Source organism: Choloepus didactylus, chromosome 14 (assembly GCF_015220235.1).
Source record: "Choloepus didactylus isolate mChoDid1 chromosome 14, mChoDid1.pri, whole genome shotgun sequence".
NCBI lineage: Eukaryota > Metazoa > Chordata > Mammalia > Pilosa > Megalonychidae > Choloepus > Choloepus didactylus.
This window is the reverse complement of record NC_051320.1, coordinates 55,792,974-55,811,173: the sequence shown is the minus strand read 5'-3', so window position 1 is coordinate 55,811,173 and position 18,200 is coordinate 55,792,974. Positions and strand designations below refer to the sequence as shown.

At 36.7% G+C, this 18,200-nt stretch overlaps 1 protein-coding gene across 8 annotated transcripts in view; it reads left to right on the top strand.

The window, feature by feature from the left end:
• Window positions 1-18,200, top strand: part of RGS22 (regulator of G protein signaling 22) — a 235,743-nt gene that overhangs the window by 37,105 nt on the left and 180,438 nt on the right. For all 8 annotated transcript variants that reach the window (XR_005211587.1, XM_037802561.1, XM_037802562.1 and 5 more), the window contains 3 exons: window positions 5,902-6,031; window positions 6,840-7,458; window positions 9,000-9,161. Coding sequence is in view for 7 of the 8 variants with exons in the window: in XM_037802561.1 (XP_037658489.1) it covers window positions 5,902-6,031; window positions 6,840-7,458; window positions 9,000-9,161 (911 nt within the window). In the remaining variant the exon portion in view is untranslated. The remainder of the gene's footprint in view (window positions 1-5,901; window positions 6,032-6,839; window positions 7,459-8,999; window positions 9,162-18,200) is intronic.

Genomic DNA, 18,200 nt, shown 5'->3' with positions numbered 1-18,200 from the left:
TTTTTCCCTTTCGAGTTTTTAATGTGTTGTAATACATTGATTGTTTTTCTTATGTTGAACCATCCTTGCATGCCTGGAATGAACCCCACTTGGTCATGGTGTATGATTTTTTTAATGTGTCTTTGGATTCGATTTGCAAGTATTTTGTTGAGGATTTTTGCATCTATATTCATTAGGGAGATTGGCCGGTAGTTTTCCTTTTTTGTAGCATCTTTGCCTGGTTTTGGTATTAGATTGATGTTAGCTTCATAAAATGAGTTAGGTAGTGTTCCATTTTTTTCAATGTTTTGAAAGAGTTTGAGTAAGATTGGTGTCAGTTCTTTCTGGAAAGTTTGGTAGAATTCCCCTGTGAAGCCATCTGGCCCTGGGCATTTATTTGTGGGAAGATTTTTGATGACTGATTGGATCTCTTTGCTTGTGATGGGTTGGTTGAGGTCTTCTATTTCTTCTCTGGTCAGTCTAGGTTGTTCATATGTTTCCAGGAAATTGTCCATTTCTTCTACATTATCCAGTTTGTTGCCATACAGTTGTTCATAATATCCTCTTATAATTTTTTTAATTTCTTCAGGATCTGCAGTTATGTCACCTTTTTCATTCATTATTTTGTTTATATGGGTCTTCTCTCTGTTTGATTTTGTCAGTCTAGCTAGGGGCTTGTCAATCTTGTTGATCTTCTCAAAGAACCAACTTTTGGTGATATTTATCCTTTCTATTGTTTTTTTGTTCTCTATGTCATTTATTTCTGCTTTAATCCTTGTTATTTCTTTTCTTCTACTTGGTTTAGGATTGGTTTGCTGTTCATTTTCTAGCTTCTTCAGTTGATCCATTAGTTCTTTGATTTTGGCTCTTTCTTCCTTTTTAATATATGCGTTTAGTGCTATAAATTTCCCCCTTAGCACTGCTTTTGCTGCATCCCATAGGTTTTGGTATGTTGTGTTCTCATTTTCATTCGTCTCTATATATTTAGCAATTTCTCTTGCTATTTCTTCTTTAACCCACTGATTGTTTAGGAGTGTGTTGTTTAACCTCCAGGTATTTGTGAATTTTCTAAGTCTCTGATGGTTATTGACTTCTAATTGTATTCCATTGTGGTCAGAGAATGTGCTTTGAATAATTTCAATCTTTTTAAATTTATTGAGGCTTGTTTTATGTCCCAGCATATGATCTATTCTGGAGAAAGTTCCGTGAGCACTAGAAAAGTATGTGTATCCTGGTGATTTGGGATGTAATGTCCTGTAGATGTCTGTTAAATCTAATTCATTTATCAGATTGTTTAGGTTTTCAATTTCCTTATTGGTCTTCTGTCTGGTTGATCTATCTATAGGAGAGAGTGATGTGTTGAAGTCTCCCACAATTATTGTGGAAACATCAATTGCTTCCTTTAGTTTTGCCAATGTTTCTCTCATGTATTTTGTGGCACCTTGATTGGGTGCATAGACATTTACGATTGTTATTTCTTCTTGCTGAATTGCCCCTTTTATTAGTATGTAGTGGCCTTCTTTGTCTCTCAAAACATCCCTGCATTTGAAGTCTATTTTATCTGAGATTAATATTGCTACACCTGCTTTCTTTTGGCTGTAGCTTGCATGAAATATTTTTTTCCATCCTTTCACTTTCAATTTCTTTGTGTCCCTGTGTCTAAGATGAGTCTCTTGTATGCAACATATTGATGCTTCATTTTTTTTGATCCATTCTGCGAATCTATATCTTTTAATTGGGGAGTTTAATCCATTTACATTCAACGTTAAAACCGTGAAGGCATTTCTTGAATCGGCCATCTTATCCTTTGGATTATGTTTGCCATATTTTTCCCTCTCTCTATTAATATCCTTTATTGTACCCATACCGAATCTCTTTAGTACTGAACCTTTCTCCAAGTCTCTCTGTCCTGTCTTTGTTTCTCTGTCTGTAGGGCTCCCTTTAGTATCTCCAGTAGGGCAGGTCTCTTGTTAGCAAATTCTCTCAGCATTTCTTTGTCTGTGAAAAATTTAAGCTCTCCCTCAAATTTGAAGGAGAGCTTTGCTGGATAAAGTATTCTTGGCTGGAAATTCCTCTCTCTCAGAATTTTAAATATATCGTGCCATTGCCTTCTCGCCTCCATGGTGGCTGCTGAGTAGTCACTACTTAGTCTTATGCTGTTTCCTTTGTATGTGGTGAATTGCTTTTCTCTTGCTGCTTTCAGAACTTGCTCCTTCTCTTCTATGTTTGACAGTGTGATCAGTATATGTCTCGGAGTGGGTTTTTTTGGATTTATTCTATTTGGAGTTCGCTGAGCATTTATGATTTGTGTATTTATGTTGTTTAGAAGATTTGGGAAGTTTTCCCCAACAATTTCTTTGAATACTCTTCCTAGACCTTTACCCTTTTCTTCCCCTTCTGGGACACCAATGAGTCTTATATTCGGACGCTTCATATTATCTATCATATCCCTGAGGTCCATTTCGAGTTTTTCAATTTTTTTCCCCATTCTTTCTTTTATGCTTTCATTTTCCATTCTGTCATCTTCCAGGTCACTGATTCGTTGTTCAACTTCCTCTAGTCTTGTACTATGAGTGTCCAGAATCTTTTTAATTTGGTCAACAGTTTCTTTAATTTCCATAAGATCATCCATTTTTTTATTTAGTCTTGCAATGTCTTCTTTATGCTCTTCTAGGGTCTTCTTGATTTCCTTCATATCCCGTACTAGGGTCTCATTGTTCATCTTTAGTTCTTTGAGTAGCTGCTCTAGGTGTGTCTCTTCTGGTCTTTTGATTTGGGTGCTTGGGCTTGGGTTATCCATATCGTCTGGTTTTTTCATATGCTTTATAATTTTCTGTTGTTTTTGGCCTCGTGGCATTTGCTGTCCTTGATAGGGTTCTTTTAGGGTTTGTAGACCAGTTGAAGTCCTTATCTCTAATTTATCAGATCTACAGCTTCGTGGAGTACACTTTCTCTAACTAACCAGCAGGTGGCGTCCACGAGCCACCTGTTCTCCACAAGCCAGATCTCCCCTGCTTAGCCTTTTTGGTGAGTGGGGGAGTGAGTCTTGTGGGGCCCATTTGGTGTCCCAAGCTTGCGTGTGTAGTTGGTGTTGCCTGCCCTGTATGTGGGGCGTGTTTCTGGGCAGTCGGGGAGGGGGGGTGGCCCTAACAATCAAATCTCCCTGATGATCCTAGAGTTTTAAAGCTACTGCAATAGTCTAATCCTTCAGTTCAGTCCTGCCACAGTTTGTCTCTGCCACTGACCCACAAGTCTTTGGTATTGGCGTATGGCTCCTGAGACTTGCAAGTGGGCCCCTCTTCCAGGCTGTGCACCCCGGGTCCTCTGTTGAGGGATGACTGTGCTATGTCACAGGTGAGTGCCGTCCCCCCAGGGCAGTTCTGGGCTGCTGGGCTGTGTTGGGAGGCTCCCAGTCTGCTCAAATGATGGCTGAATGGGGCTCTGTTAATTCACACTGCTCCCCCTTCCCAGCTCTGGGACATTCAGCTGAGGTTGCAGGGAAGGCTAATGTCCACGCCCAGTTTTGTGGTGTGTGCCTGTTATTTGAAGCACTTCCGTCACACTGGGTTGTCTGGGGCAGCTCTGGGCTATGGGGCTGGCGATGGGCAGGAGTGTTTCCTGTCCACCAGGATGGTGGCTGTGAGCGGACACCCCCCTTTTCTTGGGAAGTTGTGTTGTTTAGTGAATTTTCTCAGCCACTGGATTATTGCCTTTTGTCTCAGAGCTCTCTTATTTCTGCTCTTGACTCTTGACTTGACGTGCCCAAATTTCAATTCTTTGAAGCTTTCTGTATTGAGCTTCTTAGAGTAATTGTTTTAGAAAAAGCAAAAAGGATTTAAAAAAAAAAAAAAAAAAAAAAAAAAAAAAAAAAAAAAAAACGGCCCTCCTCAGAGATCTAATGGGTTATTGAAATGCTAATAGACAAAGCAACCAGGGCCATTAAGGAAAGGTGCCCTGGGCAGAGAGATCAGCCTTGCTTCGGGATTTGCATATGCGCCTCAAGGCCTGATCTCCGCCCTTCCCCTTTCTGTGTTCACCAGAACTCCAAAAATCCTCTGCTTTTACTTTGGAGCTTCTCGTGTTGTTTTCCTTCTATGCCCGTCTCCTCTCTGCTGGGCTGGCTGCTCTCAGAGTCTCTGGTGTCTGGCCTCAGTCTATCTATGGTTGGAGTTTGAATCAGTAGAATGAGTTTCCGATGAGAGCAGCCACTGCAATTCTCCCTTCTCCTTCCTGGAGCTGACAGCCCCTCCTCCCCCGGGACTGAGCCTGGCAGGGAGGGGCGCGGGTCCCCTGGCCGCAAAAACTTACAGATTTCGCTGATCTCAGCAGTTCCACGTTTTCATGAGTGTTGTATGAAGTATGCCCAAAGACAGATTGCTCTGTGGTGTCCAGTCCACGCAGTTCCTGGCTTTTTACCTACTTTCCTGGAGGAGTAACTAAAACATACAGCTCACCAGTCTGCCATCTTGCCCCGCCCTCCCTGATATATTTTACTAGTCTTAGAATGTTTTACCAAAGCTGAGCCTACACAGGCATTTCACTTCTAGGTAAGTAACAGAAACATATACATTTGTTCACCAAAAGACATGTACAAGAATGTTTATGAAAGTTCTATTTCTAATCACTTAAGATTGAAAACAACTCAATGTCCATCTACAGCAAATGGGTAAGTAAATTGTCATATATTCATAGAATAGAACTATAAAGCAATGAGAATGCATGAACTACAGCCAGGTAGATGAATCTCACATGCATAGTGTTGAATGAAGGAAGCTAGACACAAAAGAGAACCTTCTTCTATGTTGCATTGATATAAATTTCAGAAACAGGTGCAGCTTATCTATGTTAATTGAAGTAGGATAATGATTGGCCAGGGAGAACTACAAGGAGTTCAGGAGGGGACATCTGGGGTCCAGTTCTGGTAATGTTCATGTTCTTGATCTGGATGCCGTCACCTAAGTTTGTTTACTCTGTGACAGGTTATCAAACCGTGTGCCTATGAGTTTTGTACTTTTCTATATTATGTTATACATCAACAAAATTTACTTTAAAAATTTAATGTGATCACAATTAAAAAAAAAAACACACTAATAAACCAGTTTTCAAATAGTGATGCAATAATCACTGTTGAAGATATTGGCCCTGGGATCCATGCAGATAGAAAGGACATAAAGCCAGAAGGAAGCTCAAGGAGTGGGAGAAATTAAGGATGGGGTCAAGGAATTAGAGATAATAAGAGGGTCAAGAGCCAGTTCAAGAGATACTGGAAAGTAGGAGTGAAGAAAGGAGGTGAGATTAGGGTCTAATCTCCTAATTCAGATATTCAGTTTATGACAAGATACAGCTATCTCAGGAGAGATTGAAGTGTTACAGATTAAGGTCATTAGAGCAGAGATGATCGTCAAAACTGCAGGAACTAGAAGTAAGAAAAAATTGGCCCTTGGGCATATGTCTGAAAGAGATTTCCGACTTCTCAGTCCTCAGAATATTCCTCCTGGGCAGGCGAATGCCTTGATGAACATTGAGATAAGCCATGGCACCTTTCTTTTTCATTGTGACACCATCTTTGTAGGGAGGGGTCTACTTCCTTGTTTCCTATTCACCTTACTACCTGATATTCTATTCTGGGGATATGGAGGCATATACTTTTTTATTTTTAAAATTAGGGTAATGAATGGAGAAGATGCTTCCCTCATTTTTTTACTCTGGTTATCTAATATAAAAAAAATCTGAATAGAAATTTCCTTCCCATTATTCTCTTACCTAATGAATTCTTCTCTCTGTATAACTGTCTTCTCTTTTATGGAATAATTTTTCATCTACGCATTGTACTGTTCAAATAGAATATTGTTGTAATGATTTGCTCAGATTTGTGGAATACTGCTAATCTTATGTTAAATAAATGTGCTCTTTTCTTCCTAGGCTTCCTACACTCAAACAAAAGATTGGTTTACATTAGCAAAACAAAGTCAGCAAACGGTACCAACCTTTTCCTTGCCCTGTTGTGTGTTCAACAACAAAATCGAATCACCAGTTATTTCATCTGTTTCTGGTAAGCAGAAAAGAATGACCTCAGAACTCCTCCTTAATTAGTCTCTTTCTTCTTCTAATCTTATAGTACAACACTTAGTGGCTAGGGAGAAAAATTACACTCCTTCCCCCCACCCTCCACTCACTTCCTTCTGTTTTTTTGAGAGAAAACTTGGTATGGTGAAAGGAGCATAGGTTTAGAACCCACTCTGATAATTATTAGCTGTGTAACGTTTGATAAGTTATTTCACTTCTGGGAGCCTCACTTTTATCATCTGTCAGATTAGAATAATGATACTGAATTACAGAAAATACCTGGCCTAGTGCAAACTGGTAAGCAGAAAAGAATGACCTCAGAACTTCTCCTTAATTAGTCTCTTTCTTCTTCTAATCTTACAGTACAACACTAATTCCATATAGGAGTCCCTGTACCCCTGTGTGCCCAGTATATGGCAGGAAATCCCAAGTTAACAAAACTCAGTGAAGAATTCTCACTGGGGCTTGAACGGATGGAGGAGACATAAAAGAATGTTCTTGTTCATGGGAAATGTATATGTGAATTATATTGTTTATTCCAGGGTGTGTGCAGCTTGCTCTCATATGTTCAGAAGACAGAGCAATAGATGATGGATAATAGGGAGGGAGGGAGGGAGGGAAAGAAAGAAATGGTGGTGTGACAGGATGTTAAAGTTGGTGGATCTGGGTATCAGGGGAGGGGGGTTGGCCAAAAGAGAAACCTTTGCCATCTTGGCTCTATAGATTGCTATAATTAAAAAAAAATAGTTTTGTTACCCCTATATGACTGAATGGTTTTTTATGATTTAATACAGAAAGCTTTTTATTTGATGATGGAGTTCACCCCAGGACAAAAAAGGATCCATCTAAAACCACCAAATTAATTTCTGAATTCGAAGAAGAAGATGGATCTGTCTCTCTACAAGACACTCCTTCTCAAGCTCTTCTGAGACTATACCTTGAAAGACAACAGGATGTTGACAAAAGCCTGACAGTATATTTCCCATCATGTGAAGAATTTTTAAGATCTTATGTAAACTTTATTTTGAGAGCAGCAATTCAGCAAATTACTGGAGAGCCATTTAGTGAAAGCCCAAATTATATTAACTTCCACAAAATAAATCAAGTGGTGTTTGAGAATGTTTTTGAATCTGCACATGATAAGACTGCTTTTGTAAGTGAAACAGTTCCAACCACAAAGGGAAAGTCAGAAGAGAAACTAGACTTAGCAAGTATAAGTTCACGTAGTGAAAGCATTGGACCAGAGAGCAGGGCTGACTGGTGTATTTCCCACAGAACTTATGACATTGGCAACAGAAAAGAGTTTGAAAGATTTAAGAAATTTATAAAAGGTACATTAGGAGAAAGATATTGGTGGCTATGGATGGATATTGAGAGGTTAAAAGTTCTTAAGGACCCTGGAAGACATCAAAGGTATTTCTACTTTTTATTTTTTGATAGTTGTAAAGACAAATTATAGAATTTTTTTTTTTAGCACAGGCAGAAAGCCAGAAATAAGTCTAAAAATCAATGTATTTTGTACTTTTGGAGGAATAAATAATAGTAAAATTTATTTATTATAATAAATAGTGGTTTCACTAGTTTTCTGATTTCATTGCCTTCAGAAACCAATAACAGCATTATTTGGGTTTGCATGTTTCTTCCCATAAATTCTAAAACCTCCTTCAAATTATTGTATATGATTTTTATAGCATTCTAGCAATGTAGAAATTTTTATATAAACAAACCTAATGCATCAGTTATATAACCACATTGAGCATGTTATCTTTTGTATACCTTATGCCAATATAAGGGGCCTGCTGTTCATAACAGCCTGTTTGGTTGACATATTCCATGTTCTTTAGTTGGATTCTGCTTCCCTGGATATCTGAATAAGTGTCTCTGCTAGAGGGCCTCTTTGAAGTCTGATGGGGTTCAGGTTTTTGTTGGGCTGGACCTTATATCTTGTGTTACTATAAGCCTTATGAAGTTTAACAAGACCTTGCTCTAGAAAAGTCCTTATCTTGTTTGTATTCTTTTCTGCTCCTCTGAAACAGATCAACTATAGTAAATTGCAGTTTCCATTAATGGTTTAGCTACATATGTAATAGTGACTTGGTTATTCCAGTTAGTTTAATGGCATTCAGATTATATAGTTTGTTGCTATACATAGTTAGAAGAGCAGGTGTCATGAAAAGATTGACTACGAAGCATGACCAGATTGATCATGGCATGGAAGGCACTCCCACTTTTCAAAACATATCAGGGAGGTATATGCAAACAACTTAACATGGGTTCTTCAGGGTCAATACTGTATTAGTTCCTACTGCTGCTGTAACAAATTAGCACTAATTGACTGGCTTAAAACAACACGAATTTATTTTGTTACAGTTCTAGAGGTCAGAAGTCTAAAACAGGTGTGCAGTGCTCTGCTCCTTCTGGTAACTCTCGGGAAGAATCCATTTCCTTGCCTTCCCCAGCTTCTGGAGGCCACCTACATTCCTTGGCTTGTGGCCCCTTCCTCCATTTTCAAAGCCAGTATCATAGCATTTTCTTTCCTCTGACCTCTGCTTCTGTCCTCACATCTCTTCTTTATGACTCTGAATTTCCTGCCTTCTCTTAGAAGAACACTCGTGATTACATTAGATACACCCGAATAATCCCATATAGTCTTCCCATCTCAAGATCCTTAAATTAATCTCGCCTTACGTTGTTACGTAAGGTAATGTATTCATGAGTTCTGGGGATTGGGACATGAACATCTTTCTGAGGCCTTTACTCAGCCTACCACAAATACCTTTCCCGTTTCTGTGACTGTGGGAAATATTTTTATCTCCACAAAAAAGTTTGGCACCCCTGTAACTGAGTGTTGGTTTTGAGATAGTTCATTACCTGTATGAAATATTTTAGAAGTGATAGCATTTGGTTGGTTGAATATTGCATCAGTATATGTGTATGTGTGCATTTTATTTCAGACATCTTGAAAAGATGAAAAAATGCTATCTAGTGAGCAGTGGAGATTGTTACCTTTCTCCAGAAATCTTATCGAAGCTTAAACTGCTAGAAGGAGCTCAGTGGAATGAAGAACATTTAAAAAGCATTCAGTCTGAGGTTGTAAAACCCTTACTTCTATATTGGTAAGAAAAATGACATGAATTAAAGTTATCTACTCTCACTTTTCTTAGGCTAGTTAAGAGTTCTACTTTTTTAGCTTTATGGATATATAATTTATGGAATTTTAAATTAACAAGATTATTATATCTTTGGCCTTCCCCAAAGTACTTATGCTTTAGATAATTTTGATGTTTGGGTAACTTGAGATCCATAATAAGGCTGGACAGTACTTAAGTTCCCTTTTAACTTTCTGCCCACATCCTTGTACATCTGATATTTATATGGTTGGTATTCATTCAAATTGGGGTGTGTGTGTGTATTGGTAGAGCTACAGATTTATCCTCTCAATAAATATTTTTTGAGTATTTACTATGCTCAAAGTATTGAGTATTTACTATGCTGTGCTAAAGGTACAAGGGTAAAACACATTTAGTGGGAGGAACATATGTATGAAAGTAAGTGTAATAAAATAAAGTAGTGTGAATGCACAAAATACAGAGAAGAGGTAATATTTCACCCAGGAGTTGAAGGACTTTAAGCAAGAAAAAGAAATGGTTGTAGTGAAGAAAATATGTGCCTCTTGAGGATCAATGAATTGTTCATGTGACTGTGATGGGTCTGACTGTGTCACTTCTGTGCTTTAAGTGGTTACTTTCAGTGGTTACCCCAAAGCTTTCGGTAAAGTTCAGATTCCTTAATTTACCAAATAACATCAAGAGGATTTGTCCCTTGCACACTTCTCTGCATCTCTCATCCAGATATTATAGATTATTTATATGCCTTGTACTTTTCCATATATAGAGAGAATGTTTTTCTACTTTCTATTTAAAAACTTTTGTTCTTAAATATATAACACATACAGAAAGGTATAAATTGTATTACAGTGGGAAACTATGTACCTACCACCAATGTAAGAAATAAAATATGATCAATGCAATTGAAACTTTCCCTTTTTATTATTAAGCTCTTTGTTTTGAGGTAATTTAAATTCATATGCATTTATAAGAAATAATATTGAGAGATCTTGTGTACTCTTCACCCAGTTTCCCCATTGGTAACGTCTTGTGTAACTATAGTACAATATCACAATTAGGAAATTGACATTGATAAATTCACTGGTATTTTTCATATCTCACCAGTTTTACAGGCACTCATTTGTGGTTATGTTTAGTTCTATGCAATTTTTTTTTCTTTATTAGAGAGGTTTTGGTTTAAAGAACAATCGTGCATAAAATACAGGATTCCCACCACCAGTACCTTGCATTGATGTGGAACATTTGCTACAATTGATGATAGCACATTTTTATAATTGTACTATTAATTAAAGTCCATTATTTAACTTAGGGCTCACTGAGTAGTGCAGTGTAGTTCCATGGATTTTTTGTTTTTTTCTGTTACCATGTATACAATCTAAAATTTCCCCCTTCAATCATATTCAGTTATATATTTCAAGGCCATTAATGCATTCACAATGTTTTGTTACCATCACCACCATCCATTATCAAAACTTTTACATCATTCCAAGTAGGAACCCTTTATATTTTAAGCTTTAATTTTCCATTCCCTATCGCCACCCCATCTCCTTGTAACCTATATTATAAATTCTGACTCTGTGAGTTTGCGTATTCTAATTCTTTCAAATCAATGAGATCATACAGTATTTGTCCTATTGGGTCTGGCCTATTCCAAGCAGTATGATGTCTTCAAGATTCATCTGGGTTGTCACATATGTCAGAACTTCATTCCTTTTGATGGCTGAATAATACTCCATTATGTGTATATGCCACATTTTATTTATCTATTCATCAGTTGATGGGCACTTGGGTTGCTTTCATCTTCTGGCAATTGTGAATAATGCCACTATGAATATCGACAGGCAAACATCTGTTTGAGTCCCTGCTTTCATTTCTTTGCGGTATATACCTAGTAGTGGTACTGCCAGGTAATATAGTAGTTCTATACTTAGCTTTTCTGAGGAACTGCCAAACTGTTTTCCACAGTGGTTGCACCATTTTACATTCTCACCAACAATGAATGAGTGTGATTTCTCTGAATCCTCTCCAATGCTTGCTTTTCTGTTTTTTAAATAGCAGCCATTCTAATGAGTGTGACATGTTATCTTATTGTGGTTTTGATTTGCTTTTCCCTGATGGCTAATGATGTTGAATATCTTTTCTTATGCTTTCTGGCCATTTGTATATCTTCTATGGAGTAATGTCTGTTCAAATCTTTTGCCCATTTGTTGTCTTTTTGTTGTTAAGTTGAAGTATTTCTTTATATATACTGGATATTAATCCTTTATAGGATGTGTGGTTTCCAAATATTTTCTCCCATTGTGTAGGCTGTCTTTTTACTTTCATGATAAAGTCCTTTGAGGAACAGAAGTTTTCAATTTTGAGGAGGTCCCATTTATCTATTTTTTTTTATTTCTTGTACTTTGGGTGTAAATTCTAAGAAATCATTGCCTAGAACAAGGTCCTGAAGATGCTTCCTATTTCTTCTAGTAGTTTGATAGTTCTAGCTCCTATATTTAGGTCTTTGATTCATTTTGAGTTGATTTTTGTATATGCTGAGGTAGGGGTTCTCCTTTTTTTTTTTTTCAAATGGAGATCCAGTTTTCCCAGCACCATTGTTGAAGAGACTATTCTTTCCCAATTGAGTGGTCTTTGCCCCCTTGTCAAAAATCAGTTGACCATAAATGTGAGGATTAGTATCTGAGTTCTTAATTCTATTCCATTGGACTATGTTTCTCCTTGTGCCAGTATCAAGCTGTTTTGATTACTATGGCTTTGTAATAAATTTTAAGATTGGGAAGTGTGAGTCCTTCAACTTCATTCTTCTTCTTCAAGAAGGTTTTAGCTATTCGGGGCTCTTTAGCCTTCCATATAAATTTGATGATTGGCTTTTCCATTTCTGCAAAGAAGCTTGTTGGAATTTTGATATGGATTGCATTGAATCTATAAATTGCTTTGGGTAGTATTGCCTGATTAATGATAATTAGTCTTCCAATCCATGAACGTGGAATATCCTTCCATTTGTTTAGGTCTTCTTTCATTTCTTTTAGCAATGTTTTGTAGCTTTCTGGGTACAAGTCCTTTACATTCGTGGTTAGATTTATTTCTAGATATTTGATTCTTTTAGTTGCTATTGTGAATGGAATTTTTTTCTTGATTTCTTGTTCTGATTGTTCATTAGTTGTGAGTGGAAACACAACTGATTTCTGGGTGTTGATCTTGTACCCTGCCACTTTGTTGAATTCATTTATTAGCTTTAGGAATTTTGTTGTGTGGATTTTTCAGAATTTTCTGTATATGGATCACATCGTTTGCAAATAGGGAAAGTTCTACTTCTTCCTTCCCAATTTGGATGCTTTTTCTTCCTTTTTCTTCCTTGGTTGCTTTGGCAAGAACTTCTTGCATAGTGTTGAATAACAGTGGTAGTGGTGGGCATCCTTCTTTTGTTCCTGATCTTAGAGGGAAAGTTTTCAGTCTTTCACTATTAAGTAGGATGTTAGCTGTGGGCTTTTCATATAGCCTTTTATCATGTTGAGGAAGTTTCCTTCTATTCCTAGTGTTCTAAGTGTTTTTATCAAGAAGGGTGCTGTATTTTGTCAAATGACTTTTCTGCATCGATTGAGATGGTAATGTAGTTTTTTTCCCCTTCATTCTGTTGATGTGTTATATTACATTAATTGATTTTCTTATGTTGAACCAACCTTGCATACCAGGAATAAATCCCACTTGATCATGGTGTATAATTCTTTTAATATGCTTTTGGATATTGTTTGCTAGTATTTTGTTGAAGATTTTTGCATCTTTATTTCTAAGAGATATTTGTTGTTAGTTTTTTTTTTCTTGTGGTATCTTTATCTGGCTTTGGTATGAGAGTGATGTTGGCCTTGTAGAATGAGTTAGGGAGTGTTCTCCCTTTTCTATTTTTTGGAAGAATTTGTGCAAAATTGGAGTTAATTCTTCTTGGAATGTTTGGTAGAATTTCTCTGTGATACCATCTGATCCTGGGCTTTATTTTTTTTTAAAAAAAGGCCCTAGCAGTTGGCCTCCCCAGGGAACTGACTAGCCCAGCCAAGGCAAAGGAAATTGGACATGGAGGAGAAAGCCATGGAGGAGCCAGAAGCTGGAAGTCAGTGGAACCCAGTAGAGAAAGGAGAGGATATTGCCATGTCACAAGACAGCCAAGGAACCCAACCAGAACACTACCGATTATTTAATTGGTTTGTTGCGATCATCTATTTCTTCTTGAATCAATATAGGATGTTTGTGTGTTTCTACAAATTTGTCCATTTCATCTATGTTATCTGCTTTATTGGCATATAGTTGTTCATAGTATCCACTTATAGTCCTCTTTATTTCAGCAGGGTCAGTAGTAATGTTCCACTTATCATTTCTGATTTTTGTTATTTGTATCCTCTCTCTTTTTTTCTTTGTCAGTCTGGCTAAAGCTTTGTTGATTTTGTTGATATTTTCAAAGAACCAACTTTTAGTTTTGTTGATTCTTTCTATTGTTTTTGTGTTTTCTATTTCATTTATTTCCACTCTAATCTTTATTTCCTTTCTTCTGCTTGCTCTGAGTTCAGTTGCTCTTCTTTTTCTAGTTTCTCCAGTTTTGAGGTTAGGTCTCTGATTTGAAGTCTTTCTTCTTTTTGTGGTTAGCATTTAGAGCTATAAATTTCCCTCTCAGCACTGCCTTCGCTGCATCCTGTGAGTTTTGTTATGTTATATTTTCATTTTCATTTGCCTCAAGGTATTTTCCTAATTTTGCTTCTGATTTTCTCTTTAACCCATTGGTTGTTTAAGAGTATGTTGTTTAATTTTCACATATTTGTAAATTTTTCCTTGCTCCCTCTGTCATTGATTTCTAGATTCATTCTGTTGTGTTCAGAGAATATACATTGTATGATTTCAGTATTTTTGAATTTATTGAGACTTGTTTTGTGACCCAACATATGGTATATTCTGGAGAATGATCCATGTGCATTCACAAAGAATGTGTACTCTGTTTTGTTGGATGTGTGTTCTATATATGTCTGCTAGGTCTAGTTTGTTTATCATTCAAGTCCTTCCTTGATCTTCTGACTAGATGTTCTATCCATTATTCAGAATGGTGTATTAAAGTCTCCTACTATTAACGTAGAACCATCAATTTCTCCCTTTAAATCTGTCAGTTTTTGCTTCATATATTTTGGGTCTCTGCTATTAGGTGCATATATATTTAAAATTGTTACGTCTTCCTGTTGAATTGCCCCCTTTATCAGTATATAATGACCCCCTTTGTCCCTCATAACTGTTTTTGACTTAAAGTCTATTTTATCTGATGCTAGCATAGCCACCCCAGCTCTCTTTTGGTTACTGCTTGCATGGTATATATTTTTTTCCAACCTTTCACCATTAGCCTACTTGTATCTTTGACTTTAAAGTGTTTAATTTGCAGAAAACATTGTTTGGTTGCATTTTAAAAATCCATTCTGCTAATCTCTGCCTTTTGACAGGAGAGTTTAATCCAGTTTTATTTAAAGTCACTACTGATAATACAGGTCTTTCTTCTGCCATTTTGTTATTTAGCCTTGTAAGTCTTACACCTTTTTCTTCTTAACTTCTGTTAAAGCCTAATTTTATATTTATTTGCTTTCTTGTGTTGTACTGTATTGAGTGCCTTCTCATTTCTATCTGGATATATTTTTGGCTGTTTTCCTTGTGGCTACCATAGAGTTAAAATTTAACATCTTAAATATATAACAATCATATTTGATTTGATACTAACTTAACTTCAATAGCATGCACATATACTTTCCCTATACTACTCTGTCCCCCACCATTTTTTTTAATGTGTGACCCCTTGTAACTTTGTACATTGTATGTCCAAAAACAGATTTATCATTATTTTTTTGCATTTGCCTTTTAGCATCTATAGGAAGTAAGGAATGGAATTACATACCAAACAATACAATACAGTAATACTGGCAATTATAATTACCCAAATGATTATCTTTGCTGTAGGTCTTTATTTCTTTATGCTGTTTTGAATCATTGTCTAGTGTCCTTTTGTTCAGTCTGGAAAACTTCCTTAGCATTGCTTGTAGGGCAGGACTAGTGGTGATGGATTCCCTCAGCTTTTGTTTGTCTGCGAATGTCTTACTCTCTCCCTCATTTACATCCAGTGAGAGTCTCATTGGGTATAAAATTTTATGTTGGCAGTTGTTTTTCTTCAGCACTTTACATATTTCAATCCACTGGCTTCTTGCCTCCATGGTTTTTTTGATGAGAAATCGGAACTCATTCTTATTGGGATTCCTTTGTAAGTAACATGTTGCTTTTCTCTTGCAGCTTTCAGAACTCTCTTCTTGTCCTTTGTTATTTAAGAGTGTAATAAATATATGATGGGGTGTTTTGGTTTGCTAAAGCTGCCGCAATGCAGAAATGGATTGGCTCTTACAATGGGGATTTATTAACTTACAATTTACAGTTCTTAGGCCATGAAAATGTCCAAATTAAGGTATAATCAGCATGATACCTGGACTCTGAAGAAAGGCTGCCGGCATCTGAGACACCTGTGTCACATGGGAAGGCACATGGCCAGCATCTGCTGGTCCTTGCTCCTGGGTTTCTTTGCCTTCAGCTCTGGTTCCAGTGGCTTCCTCTGTGGGGCTTTTCTTAGCTCCTCCAGGGCTCTTCTCTCTAAGTTCTCTCCACACTTCTCTGGGTATTTCTTTCTCAGCTTTCTGGGCTTTTTAATGTGTCCTTTATTCTCTCAAAAAGAACTCCAGTAAAAATGATTAAGACTCACCTTGAATGGGGTGGGTCACATTTCAATTGAAATAACCTAACCAAAAGGTTCTACCCATAATAGGTCTGCACCCACAGGAATAGATTAAAAGAACATGGCCTTTTCTGGGATACGTAACAGCTCCAAACTAGCACATGGGGTATATTTTTCTTCATGTTTATCCTTTTTGATGTTCTCTGAGCTTCTTGGATATGCGAATTAACTTCTTCTGCGAAGTTTGGAAAATTCTGTCATTATTACTTTGACTATTCCTTCGGTCCCTTTCTCTCTTTCTTCTTTTGGGAGTCCCATAATACATATATTGGTGCACTTGATGGTGTCCCAGAGGAGTCCTAGGCTACTTTCGCTTTTAATATTTCTTTTTCTCTTTCTGCTCCTGAATCCAATTCATTTCAAGTGACTTGTCCTCAAGTTCACTGATTCTTTTTTCTGCCACCTCCAATCACTAATCTGTTAAATAAATGAGATCATAGATTATATAATCTTTTGGGATTAGTCTTTTACTCTGCACAGTTCCTTTGATATCCATCTAAGTTGTATCTATATATTCAGTGCTTGATCCCTTTTTATTGCTGATTAGTATGCCATTGTATGAATATCTATATCCATTCATCTGTTGATGGACATTTGAGTGCTTGGCTATTACTAAAGAAACTTCTATTAACAATCATGTAAAAGTTTTTCCATGAATGTAAATTTTTATTTGTCTTAGAGTGTGATTACTGGGTCATATAGTAAGTCCACTTTTAGCTTTAAAAGGAACTGCCAAATTATTTTCCAAAGTTTTACCATTTTACATTTCCACAAGCAATGTGTGAGTGATCCAATTTCGGTGTATCCTTGCCATCATTTAAAGTTCTCACAATTTTTTATTTTAACCATTCTATTAGGTTTGTATGCTATTTCATTGTGCTTTTTCTTTACGATTCTATGGTTAATGACATTGAATATCTTTTCAAGTGTTCATTTTCCATCTGCATATCCTGATGGTTCATATCTTTTGCCCATTTTCTAACTGGATTGTTTTCTTTTTACTGCTGAGTTTTGAGAGTTAGTTATATATTCTAGTTATATATACTAATGACTAGTATAGTTAGATATGTAGTGTACAAATATTTTCTTATGCCTCTTAAATGAGCAAAATTTTAAAATTTTGATTAAATACAGCTTCACAACTTTTCCTTTTGTGGGTTGTGCTTTTGGTGTCAAGTCGAAGAACTCTTTGCTGAGTTCTAGATCCTGAAGATTTTCTACCTGTGTTTTTTTTTCTAAAAGTCTTATAATATTATGTTTTACATTAAGTTTTTTGTTCCATTTAGAGTTAATTTTGTGTAAGCTGTGAGGTTTAGGTAAAGGTTCAGTTTTTTATTAATGCCTTTAGTTATCAAATTGCTTAGCATCATTTGTGGTAAAGGCTACCCTTCTTCTTCATTATATTTAACACTGATATGCAGTAAAATTTATTTTTAAAAACATTTAGCATTAACATCCAATAAGATTTAATTGTATAAATTCATATTACCACCACAACAATCAGGATACAAAACAATTCCATCACCCCAAAAAACTCTCTCATAGTACTGTTTTATCATTATACCCTCCTTCCCCCTCTAACTCCTGGCAACCACTGATCTGTGGTCTGTCACTGTAGTTTTGTCTTTTCAAGAATGTCATAAAAATGAAATTATATATTGTAGTAGTTTGAAGTTGTATGTACCACAGAAAAACATGTTCTTAAATCAAATCCGTTCCTGTGGGTGTAAACCATTGTAAGTAGAATGTTTCGTGAGGCTACTTCAGTTAAGGTGTGACCCACCTTGTTCAGGATGGGTCTTAATCCTTTTACTAGAATCCTTTATAAGAGAATGAAATTCAGATTAAGAGAGAGAAAGCCACCAAAGCAAGAAGTTGAAAGCAATGAAAACCAGAAGAGAAGGGTGAGACCACAGATGCTGCCATGTGGCAGAGGAGCTAAGGATAACCAGCAGCTGGTCTTCAGGAAAAAAGCATCATCTTGATGATGCCTTGATTTGGACATTTTCTTGGCCTCAAACTGTAAGTGAATAACTTCTCATTGTTTAAGCCAATCCATTTCATGTATCTGCTTTAAGCAGCCTAGGAGAAGATGGTGGTATTGGGAAGGATAGGATTTAGTTTGTCCTCTAGGGTAGCTAGTAAATAGCCAGAAACTGCCTGGAACAATTGTTTGGAGGTTTTCTGAGACTAGATGCACATTGTACACCAACCAGGAATGATTTGAA